The sequence below is a fragment of the Megalops cyprinoides genome, chromosome 16, assembly GCF_013368585.1.
Source record: "Megalops cyprinoides isolate fMegCyp1 chromosome 16, fMegCyp1.pri, whole genome shotgun sequence".
Lineage (NCBI taxonomy): Eukaryota > Metazoa > Chordata > Actinopteri > Elopiformes > Megalopidae > Megalops > Megalops cyprinoides.
The window spans coordinates 24405679-24418513 of NC_050598.1; the positions used below are offsets into that span (position 1 = coordinate 24405679).

Sequence of the window (12835 nt, forward strand, 5' to 3'; positions counted from 1 at the left end):
ATGTGGCACAGGCAGACTTCAAGAGCCGCCTGCCTCAGTGTTTCCTGTGGCGGCGGACAGACACAGAGTTACTGTGTACAGGCGCTGTCTGACAAAGGAGGAAATAAGACAGAAATTTATGAGTAAACTTAATAGGATCTGAGGTCAGGCCAGCTGATTAGTGAGACCACTAACTGATACATATCAAAGCTCTGCTACACTAACAGGGACAAACTCACTTGTTTACATCAGTACAAGGGGGGGGAGGTGGTACAGAGATAGCTGTTCACTTTTATGCTGAAGTATTTTTGTGGTTGAACTGCTTTGCTGTGATAGTCAGACTGAATCCTGGAGCCTTTGCCAGGCTCCCACAGTGGCATAATATGCTACCAAATATTTAATACTTATATGATGCTTAACATGACACTTAATATTGTTTCTCTGATGTTCATCTGGGGTTCTGGGGTATCTGGGTTCTGGTTAGTAATTAATGCATTTCCTGTCATAAAGGCAAAATATGTCTGATGGCAAATGTTCTCTCCACTCTTGACTTGAATACAACATGGTTGTATGCAGTGCTCCTCTTTAAAAACAATGTTGAATCAGATCCACCCTTTACCATGACAAGGGAATAGTCTTATTTGTATGTCCTTAGGTTAACAGAGGTGAGGAAAAATAATTTTATGAGAACAAAACATTTACTATATTTCATACACAGAGACTGAACAAATCATTACATGAGTTTCATTGCCTACCACAAAACTCTGAATGGACCTAAACACCAACATTTCATGTTACAATAAAGAAGCAACACAACTGTAAGATAGCAATAAAGGTAATGAGACCTGGTTATGTAGAAACAGTCTAGAATAACCATGCTCTTAATAAATTACCCCTGAAGACATGTACATCATCAGTGGCTAACAACAGTTCAGATTGCCACTGTACAAAATCAACAATTAGCAAAAAAATATAACAAAACAAAATCCAGGAAAAAAATACACAAAAACACAAAGTTTGGGAATAATCACAAACAAAATCAGCCAAAAATATCAACGCATAGCGCATCTGCAGCGTTCTGCTGATGTTCGGAAATGAAATGGTCCTTGGAATGTGCTGATTATCAACATGTGTGCACACATTGGACACCTTAGTGTTTTTTATATAAAGATACAGACACAGCAGTTTAAAGTGGAAGCAGAGTTCCTGAGACCAAAAAATGGATGTTATCAGACGGGTACTATCAAAGGAGGCTTATTATCAGAGTAGAGCTGTTGTCAGGGGGGAAAGCATTATATCAGGGCAGGGGCAGTATCAGGGGAGGGGCAATACCAGGGAAGGAGCATTACCGGAATAGAGTCATTATCAGAGTAGGGGCATTATCAGGGTAAAGGCAGCATCAGGGTAGGGGCATTACCAGAGTAGAAGAATTACCGGTGTAGGGGCATTACCAGAGCAGAGGCATTACCGGCGTAGGGCCAGTATCAGGGGAGTGACATCATCAGTGCAGGCACTGAAGCAAAGTGCTGGACAGCACTGTCAGGGTCAGCGTCAGGGAGGAGATGAGGGAAGGCGCTCCGGCCGACAGGAAGGGCTCTGTGTTCTTCATCATCCACTCGCGCTCCTCCTTCAGGTGCAGCCTCTCCAGCTCCGGCCCCATCACGCTGCGGATCTTCTGGTAGTACGAATCGAGCCACTGCAGCTGTACAGCACACAGCAACGTGAATGTTCCCAAGGAGTCCCGCCTGAATCAGGCTCATGGGGTTTGCAGGGGTCAAAAATACTGATGACTCACAGATGTTCACAAACATACTTAGCTGGAATTGTGTACTGATTCAGAGGACAGCAGGGACATGTGGAATTGAAATAGGGTAAGGTAGAAATTTGGTCATGAGCTTGTTTTTTTTATTGTTGAGTGTGACTAACAAGTGAGTCAGATTAAATGCACATCACCCATCTGTAGCTGATTCCTTTTTTACTTGTTATAAAATTCACCTTATACAATATTCATTATATGGATGATACTCAATTGATCTTAATTATGCCAATCTTTAAGCTACAATTACGAATTTGCACAAAGGTTGCACCATACATTTAGTTATAACTAAGTAAAAAGTAATAGGCTGCTTATTGGAGATCTTTATTTAAAAGCAATCTAAAACTGGCTCAGGTTAAAGGTTAATGCAGACTAAAGGTGATTTTTAGCATTCCCTTCTTCAGTTTCAAAAGCCTCCACTGACAGATCAAATATCCGGGTGAACAGAGGTTACATCACTCAGAGTGTGTACGTTGTAATTCAACACTGGTATACTGTCAGAGCACTCGTACAACTATGCTGCTTTTAATTATTGGAGATTTTCACTGCTGTGTCCATGTTGTGTCATATGTTGACACTCAAATACTTGGTTTTATATAAAATATAATACAATTAAAGGTTACAAAATGCCCCAAAAATGATATTAGCCATAGACTAAATGCAAAAAAGTGAAGAGCATATTAAATGAATGCAGCTGAACAGAAATATTAACAGGTGAAGCACAGAGTTCCCTGTAACTGGGGAAAATGTAATTTTTTATCATGACAGGAGTCAGTAGAATATTTCTGGTTAAAAAACATCCTTTAGGACATACAAAGAACATGATGTACGTGAGAAAAAACTGCTCCTCAGAGTGGGGCTTTTTGAAGGAAACCCACATTTTTTTTTCTTTACCACAATAAGACTAGCTGATGTCAAAGGACATCTATGTACTTGAGCATGCTGTCACCGTGTTCTGAATGAGAAGGGCTCGGATGATGGTGATTGTCGTTACCCTTACCTGTTGGGGGCTCATGATAGATGTGTCGATCAGCTTTCTGTCGTAAGGCACCAGAGACACCGTCTCGAAGGTCATGTAGTTGTTACCATACTGTGGAATCAAGCACAAGAGCAAGAATGAGACCCAGACCACGGGACAGTGACAGTCATCAGTGGGTCTTTACAGATACGCCACTACCTCAGTATGTTTTCCTTGGCATGTATAATGTTTGTTAAAATCAACACTTAATTGATTTTTTTTTTCTTTTTCAACACAGTGACTGGCTACATTTCAACTATCCATTAAGAATACGAATTGATAGACTGCATACATTTCAATTGGAAAATTCAGTTATATGCTCTACCTTAGTTTCTGCTTTAACTACAACAGCAACATCTTCAATCCTTATTCCAAAGTCATTTTCCTTATAGTATCCTGGCTCTGAAAGAGAGTCATCCACATGAAGCAGTCAAGCAAAAGTTTCGGTTCCAGTCTTTTAAAACTCTGTTGATTATTAAAAAATAAAAATATACATATTCTTGTGCAGAAAGCCAAACGGCACAGTTGCCCTTAAGAAAACCATGTCGTATCTTACCAATGGAGGTGAACATGCCCTCTTTAAATGGGATGTTGTTGGACTGAAAGCCAACAGGCCCTATGAGAGGGAATGAGGAAAGTATCACAGCACTGTTCACCTCTAAAAGATCAGAGTGACAAGGTCATTTCCCACAGCTACATGACAGAAATCCAGTACACCACAGTTAGGAGCAAAGTTTAAAAGCATTCAGAGTTAAAATAGGTATGTAATAGTGTTACTGTAGTAACAGTATCATCATTTACTTTTGTCATTGTTTTGAGGATACAGTGTGACCTTACATTCGTGTACACCAAAGTAGTTCCCCACACCGTGGCCTGTCCCATGGCCGTAGTTCAGCCCCACTTCCCACAATGCCTTGCGGGCCAGCATCTCCATGTATACACCTGCAAAGAGTAGGACATGGACCTCTAGGGTTAAACAGGGACCTAACACTGTGCTGACACAACACCTGTGCTTTCAGTCTCTGCCTCACCTTTGCTAAGCTTAATTATGAACACAGAGGGACATCTTGTGGACAGAATGGGGCTGCACTTAAACCAACCATCTTATCAGCGAATAGTGTGTGTATTTGTGTATACGCATGCTGCATATTCATAACATACCTACATAAACACATTATGTAGGTATGCATGTACCTGTGAGTGTGTGCGTGTGAGAGCGTGTTTGTTTGTGTGTGTGTGTGTGTGTGTGTGTGTGTGTGTGTGTGTGTGTGTGTGTGTGCGTGTGTGTGTGTGTGTGTGCGTGTATGTGTGTGTGTGGGTGTGGGTGTGTGGGTCAAACACCCCTACCTCTGGTCCCTTCTGGAAAGATGGTTCTGGAAAGCTCAATATTCCCCATCAGCACACGGGTGAAAGCCTCCTGTATAACACAGACAGGTCAGGTCAGGGAGCTCAGAACATAACCCACAGTGGCAGTCAACAGTCTGCCTTAACCTGTGTCACAGTGTACCTTCTGGAAGTCAGTGGGCGTCCCCCAGTGCACGGTGCGAGTGATGTCAGTGGTCCCATCACTGAGGGCATAAAGCAAAACCCGTGATTGATTTTTGATTGGTGAGGAACAGCTTTGCTTCCAGCACACAGCACATGCCAGATTTGCATAGCGCAGAAGTACATATCAACAATGAAGCCGCACAAATGTTTATAGTCATTTTCTGCTACGTGCTAGTGCGGGCTAACACATGTCCTCATGCAGTACTCACAGATACTGGCCACCAGAGTCCACTAGGTACATCTCATTCACGCTGAGCTTCCTGTTTGTCTCATTGGTGGGGCTGCAACACAAACCAGCAGGCATCTCTGGTCAGAGTACATAATACAGTGGGAATAGGTGAAAACAGAAACCACAACATTACATGTATAATACAAGGTACAGTGGGTTAAGCAGAGAAAGGGAGGGTAAGACAGAGAGAAGGAGGGAGAGGCAGAAGGAGAGAGAGGGCTGGAAAGAAACAGATGAAGACAAGGAGACAAGGTGTGGTTCAGGACACCTGGCTGCCATACCTGTAATGGGCCAGAGCAGCATTGGGCCCACTGGCAGAAATGGTCTCAAAGCTTGGGCCCTTACTGTATTTCTGCTTCCTGTGAGGTATGAAATGTACAAATATCTGTCATTTAATACTACTGATGTGTGAGTGAGTGGGTTAGGTAGCTAAGGGATGAATCTGAGTAAACAGTTGTGTGGGTGATACCTGCCTCTGATGTATGTGAATGGCTAAGGCAAGGTATGGGTCGAGTGTGTGTGTGGGTTAAGAGTATTTTGGTTAAGAGGGTGTGTATGCATGTGTGTGTCTCTGTGTCTATGTGTGTGTGTGTATGCATGTGTGTGTCTCTGTGTCTATGCGTGTGTGTGTGTGTGTGTGTGTGAGGAACAGCCCCTACATGCGGCACTCATTGACAAAGTGTGCAGCTGTCAGTTCAGTCTCCTCCCCCTTAGGGACACTCTTCTCCAACCTCATCAGGAGCTGCATGACCGCAACAGCATCTCTGACCTGCAGAGAGGCCGAGAGGATGCTCAGAAACACAGACAGCACAGTCTACTGCTGCACTCTGACACACAACACTGTGTACTATTGCACATCAACACACAACACAGTCTACTACAACCAGACACAGATACACAGCACAGGCTATCACACCCAGAAACACACCCAGTCTACACCTATTCCTGGTCCCGATACCATGCTGTGTTTTCGTTCCAGCTGAGCTCTCTGCAAATCAAGTTTATTTGAGATGTTAATTGAGTACTGAACTTTATTTGAAACCTCTACATTTAACAGGTATGCATTCTTTGTGACAGAAACACTGTTGGGGGACTGTTTGTGTTGATCTAACTTTTTTTTTCCATTCTGAGTATTTTGTTAACATTAACCCTTGAACAGATCTCAGTCAGCTGACACAGTGTAGCTTAACTTTTTTAATTAACTAAAATTAATTATTCAGTTAATTGTTCTGGATACAAGGAGGGACACAGGGTGTGAAACAGCTATTCCAAATATCTTTTGTATTTTTACCAGTGTCTCAACAGGATTTTTGAGAACAGGATTTTTTCCAATAGGATCTCGTTAATTTTAATGGTCAAAGCTCCCATTTTAAGGAGTTTTACAGACCTATTAAAATGTCACTTTCACAACAGGGGATTTCAATTTTGAAAAAGTAAGCATGAGAATGTACCACATCCCTGGTTCCTGATTGGTTAGCTAATTAACTTATCTGTGGTTGAGGGCAGGGCTGTTAGCATATTTAAATCCCATGCCTGCCTGCCTTGCTTTCAGTAGGCAGGCTACATGGCAGTGAGGGAGAAACCCAGACAGAAAGGAGACAGTTTAAAAAAAAAAAAAGTAGGAAAGTTGGGAGAAGGGGAAGAAACTCAAAGGTAAATGAGCTGAGTTAAGTAAGATGGGGGGTGGGAATTAGACAAATGGGAGCTACAGATGAAAGTCAGTTGATCTCTTACAGCTGGCTGCTCATCCCCACTGTCCCACTCTTAGAAGGGTCCTGTTGAAAGGGGTTTATCATCAGGGCCACTGATCCTGGGGGCAGCCAGCTGATGAAGTGGTGGATTGTTCAATAGGCAACTACCACACAGCTTCCTTATTTAAAATCACTACCCAGAAAAAAACTGAAAGGTGCAGACCTAACATTCTGCAAGCTTTGCAGCCTATCTGTCCAATAAATGTCTGGACTAATTTTAGGGGCTTAAGTGAACGCAAGAAACTTGTTAGAATACCCTTTACTTGTGTCCTGTTAGAACGCACTTCATTTAATCTATGTAATTGAGTGCTAACAAATGCTGCTTAAATGAAGTTTGATTAACTGTTCAGTTTAGGCCAAGTGCCAATCGAACCTAATCTCTAGAGTTCAGCTGGAAAGAGCCACCATACATGGTGTGCCCCCAGGACCAAGATTTGAAAGCGCTGGCACACAGCAGTGTACTGTCATATGTTTACAATCACACGAGTCTGCCATTACACACCTCATATCTGAGAAGTATTTTCAAGTTATTAGTGTTCAATGGGAAAGGTTTCAGGTCATGTATAATGTTTTGAGCTAATATCTATTTAGAAAGTAGTAAGAGGAACCTCACGGTCTACAAAAAGCAGACTTTCATAAAATGGGAGTTACAGCATTATCTCTAAATTGTATAATGAACCTCACCAGTATTAACTCTTATATTGAGCACACAAGTTTCCATCATGTAAGCTGATAACATCCCATTTATTTCCATAAGGACCATGAGACCTGCTGGCAACTTGGCCCAGTTTATGGTTTTACAAGACTGGTGCTGAAAGAAGCAATGACTCCACTGTAAATCTATAAAGGGACATTTACAGCCAGACTAATTCTTCCCAGAAATGAATAGAAATGAGGGTCATGTTCCTACATGAGCATCCTTTAGGACCTGCTGCTCGGTCTGGTCCTTCACCGCTTTAGTGATGAGGACAGGGGAGTAGGCAGTTGTCAGTATCTTCTCCTGAGAAATGGAGAGAAAGGATGGGGCAGAGAGAGAAAGGGGGATATAGTGAATATGTTCATGTTTCAAATGCATTAGCTACACAAGATAACTGGCTTTCTTAACATGTTTCCTTAAACATGAGTTTCAATCCTTGATAGAGGGGCGGGGCAGGGCTGTGGATGAGAGGATGACACATGAAATCTGTCAAATGTTTATCCTTAACTTGGTTCAATAAAAAGCCATGAATTTATTTCCATCATGTTTCTGCTTCTACACTAAAGACATTCCCCCGGTCTCCCTCCACACGGTGCTGGCCATGTAACTTTAGGAGCATGTAAAAGAGGGGAAAAGTCACTGCAGCTTAAAACAGGCGAGTGATTGCAGCGGTGGAGCTCACCTCTGGCGTGATCAGCTCCGAAAGGGCTCGGGTGGTGTACTCCGTCCCGATCCACACCCTCACGCTGGGTCGCACCAGGTAGTCCTGCAGGTACACCCTCACCTGTGCGTAGTCTAGCAGCTGCACACACTGGGCGGTGTAACAGCTCGCATTCAGGTACGCCTTCAGCTCGTCCGACACTCTTTCAGTGTGCACAAAGAGCCTGTAAGGACAGGACAGTGAGGGATGGGGTTGCCAGGTTGTGAACTTTCAACGTACATGAAGAGCATTAGAGAACAGGGAATGACGGAGCAAGGTGGGACCAGACTTGCCAGATCTCTTCCTGGGTCAGCAGTGTGTAAGAGTAGAAGAAGGGGTTGTAAGGGATGTCGTTGCCGCGCAGATTGAAGAGCCCTTGAAAACGCAGCAGGGGCACAACAATGTTAGTGTTCCCTGTGAGAGGAAGCCTCTCCGCTTGCCAACACTGTCCTCACCGCTAAATCTCTGCTTCCTTCCTGCAGTTCCCTTAACTAAACTTTAACACTGGGCACAAGAGAGCCTCGTTTGGCCAGCCATCGGAGGTGAACTCTGGGACAGAGATTATAAAGTAACCTGTTGTGCTGGTTTTTACTTCCATGTTGGTGTGTTTCCCACTTTGTCTTGACACATAACATGTAAGCCGGAAAAGACTAACTCTGAGCTCTGTGATTTGGTGCAACCATGAAGTGAGGTATCAGTTTTAGAGGTATTAGCAGCTATAGTTATATCTGAATCCATATTTGTGAACAGTTAAGTATTACTGTGGATGTTTATATAAATATCTGCACATGTGACTACGAGTGCATTTGTGCTTGTGCGGCTCTTACATGCGGTCTCATCCAGTGCAGAGAGCAGGACAGCTGTGGGCTTGTATTGGTTGTCCCTGATCTGCTGCCGAATGTCCTCCACCTTCATCTGCCAGGTTCTCTCTGGGTCCCCACATTGATAAATCATGCACAGACAAATGATGACCTTTATGATTATCATCACCATTAGCTTTATGGTTCTTCCATTTACTCGCTTTCCAATCACAGGGATTTATCAGGAAAATAACATACCAATCTCTCTCCCCCCCCTCCCCCCCAAACCCACACACGCACACACATTTATTACCTTCAGTGAGAACCAGCGATAATAAACTTTAATGGAGCCTTTATTGCTGTGTTTGTGATTATCCCATGACTTTCTGCACTGTTTGCAGGTATTTATCTGGACAGAGATAAGGGGACAGACACTGTGGGTAAACTCACCAATGATGTTGTCAGGAAGGCGGAAGATGCTGTCTGTTGGGACCGGGGGCCGGTCGGTCCACACCTTGTCCACCAAATTGTCAGGCAGGGACTTCAGGACCCGTTTGGCAGGTGCCAGCTTGACATTGTAGGCCTCATATGTGTCTGCAGTGATCATGCATAGATGGAGACACGCACAGTGTGTAAAATCACACTGTTGAACTGAGTGCTTTTACAGAGCTGTACATGCAAGATGTGACGACAGCCAAGAAGAGGGATGAGATCTCATGAGAGATGGCCTTCACAACAGAGTTCTCTCACCCCCTGCACCCCCTCACTGACCCATGGAGAAGAGGAAGGGGTCGAAGCCGATCTCCTTTCCCTCTGCGACTTCCCGGATCAGCCAGTCTGTTATGCTGCTGATGGAGGCTGTGGGACAGTGGAATATGACAGGTTTTGAATGAACTCTAACCCCAGGCTCCCATGCTGGCTACTTAGCTTTAGGAAGGACGAACCAACTAAATTTCATTCTAGGGAAATTTATAGGGAAAGCTATCTATATCATTTAGCTCTTGCTGTTACATGTGTACAATCTGAGCTTTTCATACTATATATGCCAGGCACATTAAGACATATATATTTATACAACAGCAGATAGAATAAAAGCAAGGGCAGCCAAGATGTATGTATCACATGTGAACTCTATGGATATGTACAGTGTATTATGTGTGTGATTCATCATGACACTTGTGACTCGTGATGAATGTAGTGTCTGTGCTGGGTGAGTAGGCTCTGATCGGTGGAGTTCCCCTCACAGTCTCTCTCTAGCTCCCAATTGCAGTCCATCTGGCGTTCTGCCTGCACCCAGTACCGGCTGTCGGTCCACAGGACAGCCCTAGTTTGGGTCACCACAGCTGTGCCTTGGGGGTGGAGGAAGAGAAGGAGACCTCTTACACTCTCACACTACTTGGAGTCTGTTTTTTAGCAGGAATCCCCACAGCTGAATATTCACAGGAGGAATTAAGTCGGCACGTGAAAGAGTAAAACAATAAACCAGTGCACCATTCCTGGAACGGTACAATGTCTTGTCGGGGGTAAAAATCCTAGGGCATTTTTTTAAATACCACTTGAGCTCAAAGTAATCAAACAGATTTAATGATGCTATTGACTTGACTAAGTGTCTAAATTCATCTTGCTTTCCCTTGAAGAGAATTTTAATGACATCTGTGCCAATCCTGCAAAACTGATTTTTTTCCAGATTTTCTCGGAGCCAAAGAGATTCAGTACAGCAAGAGTGTGCGACATTGGACCTGCAGCTGTGCGAAAAAAGCGCTGGGGGCAGACGGAGGCGTTTGTGGGACGTACCAGCGGAGCCAGTGAAGCCCGTCATCCAGGCCCTCCGGGCATCTCGCTCGGCGATGTACTCGCTCTGCAGGGGTGAAGAGCGCTCATGAGAGTGGTCGCGTGTCAGCAGTCAGTGTGTTCAAATAGCGGTGTTTAAAATGGCCGCAGGCACAAGCGGGGAAAAGGCGTGGCGGCTCTGTACCAGGTGAGCATCTGTCCCGGGGATGATGTAGGCAGTGATGTTGAGGGGGGCCATGACGCCCCTCAGGGCCTGCAGCCTCAGGGTAGTGTTGATGGCCGTGGGTGGGAGGTACTGCAACACACAACATGGACCGCTCAGAGAGGCGTGTCTCCACCTCAAAAAAGGTTGGGCCGTCATAGGGGCCTAATGCCTAATCACTCTGGGCACAAATTGGCAATACCAGTGCCGGATATGAAAAGCAGGATTACATATGGAGGCTGACTTCACCAATCGCACATTCGCCTGACCCTGTGCTTTTTGTGCTGTCACGCTGCTGGCTGGGTGAGCTGTGAGGAGCAGGGCTTTGACTTACCGGCGGGGTGACGGAGCAGTTCCTTGTGCTGTCCGCACCAGAGGCAGAGGGAGCCCCACTCCAGGACCCTGCAGAAACATGGCAGAGAGAAACGAGGTTGTGGGTTTAGCAGCCCACAGCACTGTTCATTCTGGCCTTCTGCAGTGTAAGCACAACGTGAGGGCAAAGTTTACTCCTTGTGACAGCTGTTGTGGTTGCGTGTGCATGTCCCTCACTTCATCTGAGTGACTGACAGGATGGTACAATAGCAGGTTGTGAAGCTCCTCTGTGGTGTATAGTTCCTCCTCCCACACCAAATGCTGTTTACCCACCGGGAGGCATCCAAGGACAGCCGGACTTGCTGTCCTTGCTGTGCGGCTGGTGGAAGCAGTTTTCTTTCTTTTTGTGTGTAAATCTTTTGTAGTGTGTGTGTGTGTGTGTGTGTGCGCGCGCGTGTGCAACGAATTCAATAAACAAGACTTTCACAGCAATGAATAAATAAAAGCAACAAACATGGTCACGACTGTCAAAGTTCAGTTTTTGGATCTGTTTAGAAGGCTGGCTTGACAGACATGTTCAGTTAAATAAACCATGATGAAATGGAGATGATAACCAAGATATGAGTTCAGTAAAAGTTTGCATTCCAACCCACTGACACAAAAAAACCACAACATATTTGCAGTGCATGCCACATACCAAAATGAATTGGGTTTTTTGTTTTCCAAACAAGAGCAAAGAATAAATCAAGTATTTACCTCCCAGTGCAAAAGCCGCAAATAGTACCCAGCCAGACTGCATGGTCTTGCAGGGCTGTTCGGACAGAGCGTGATGACACAGGGTACTTCTCTGATGCCGACGCGCTGTCTGATGCCGTGCTCACGAATCCCGTCCCATGAAGTGTGCTGATAGCGATCATGTGCACAGGCTTAAGGGGTGGAACTTTGCCTGAGTGTGGGTGTCTGCTCCCTCAATGAAGGACTGCGCCCTGAGTCCAGCTGCACGTTGCGCAACCCCCGTGACACAAAAAGCATCCGCAGGTTGCCAGAGGGCTGCCAGACGCCGCGTCCTGTTACATATTGCGGTTCAAAGGTCAACTGGCAGACGTTCCTGTGGTGTACTGTCTTCGCTCAGAGCTGTTTGATCTCATTTTCATTTCTTTTGCTGTTGAGCTGAGCAGCTTGCATGTCAAACCACAACACCGCCCACCCCTGCCCAAAAGACCCTCTACTGTCATACTGTCCAAAAAATGAGGTCAGATATGTATTCGAACATATAGCTGTTCACACACAGCGATACAGCAGGGCAGCAGTGTAGCATGGTGGTTAAGGAGCAGGACCAAAAGCGGGCTAGTCGATTCCCCACAGGGCCACTGCTGCTGTACCCTTGGGTAAGGGTAACGTAACCCACAGTTGCCTCAGTAAATATCCAGCTGTATAAATGGGTAACATTGTAAAAGCGTCTGCTAAATGCCAATAATGTAATGTAATGATAGTCTGTTGGATGACTTGCATACTACCTCTGATGGTAACACAGGCTCATTACCATCTTTAAGTCAGATTCCGATTTACACAAAACCACAGCTACAACCCCTGACCCCACTCGACACAGGACTGCACATGTAGTATTGTACAAGTTGTTACTTGTTACATTATAAAAGCAGGTGCACTGCTAAAATAATTTAATACAATAGCCCCCTTATGCTGTTTGTATACCATTTTTTTGAGGAACTTGCAGATTTGTGGGGTCGCAGTCGGTCAAAGCAGTTGACCATTACTCAGTCACCGTGTTTTGGACAAGCTTCCTAAAATAGCACCATAAAGTCATAAACTCTCCATCCACTCTGACTGTGTTGTACTTCAGACTTTAAGCAAATTGCCCGTGCTGTAATCCAGCTGGAGCCAGAGGAATGAACTCTGCTGTTACAATTTGGCCACCATCTGCTGCATTGGGTGAGGGGAAAGAAATTAATGGTTCAATAAACGCATAGAGAT

General features: G+C 44.8%; 1 protein-coding gene across 1 annotated transcript; it reads right to left on the minus strand.

Annotated features, from left to right (window-relative positions):
* Positions 1-1219: 1219 nt before the first annotated feature.
* On the minus strand, positions 1220-11719 carry xpnpep2 (X-prolyl aminopeptidase (aminopeptidase P) 2, membrane-bound). Its single transcript, XM_036549027.1, has 21 exons — positions 11600-11719; positions 10866-10933; positions 10514-10624; positions 10333-10396; positions 9783-9887; positions 9310-9396; positions 8989-9132; positions 8566-8667; positions 8032-8113; positions 7721-7922; positions 7252-7341; positions 5250-5359; positions 4872-4949; positions 4571-4642; positions 4321-4381; positions 4161-4230; positions 3651-3755; positions 3370-3429; positions 3139-3215; positions 2796-2885; positions 1220-1681 (listed from the first exon to the last, which is right to left on the minus strand). The coding sequence occupies exons 1-21, from the start codon at positions 11640-11642 to the stop codon at positions 1481-1483; spliced, it is 2022 nt and encodes a 673-aa protein (XP_036404920.1). The 5' UTR covers positions 11643-11719; the 3' UTR covers positions 1220-1480.
* Positions 11720-12835: the final 1116 nt, after the last annotated feature.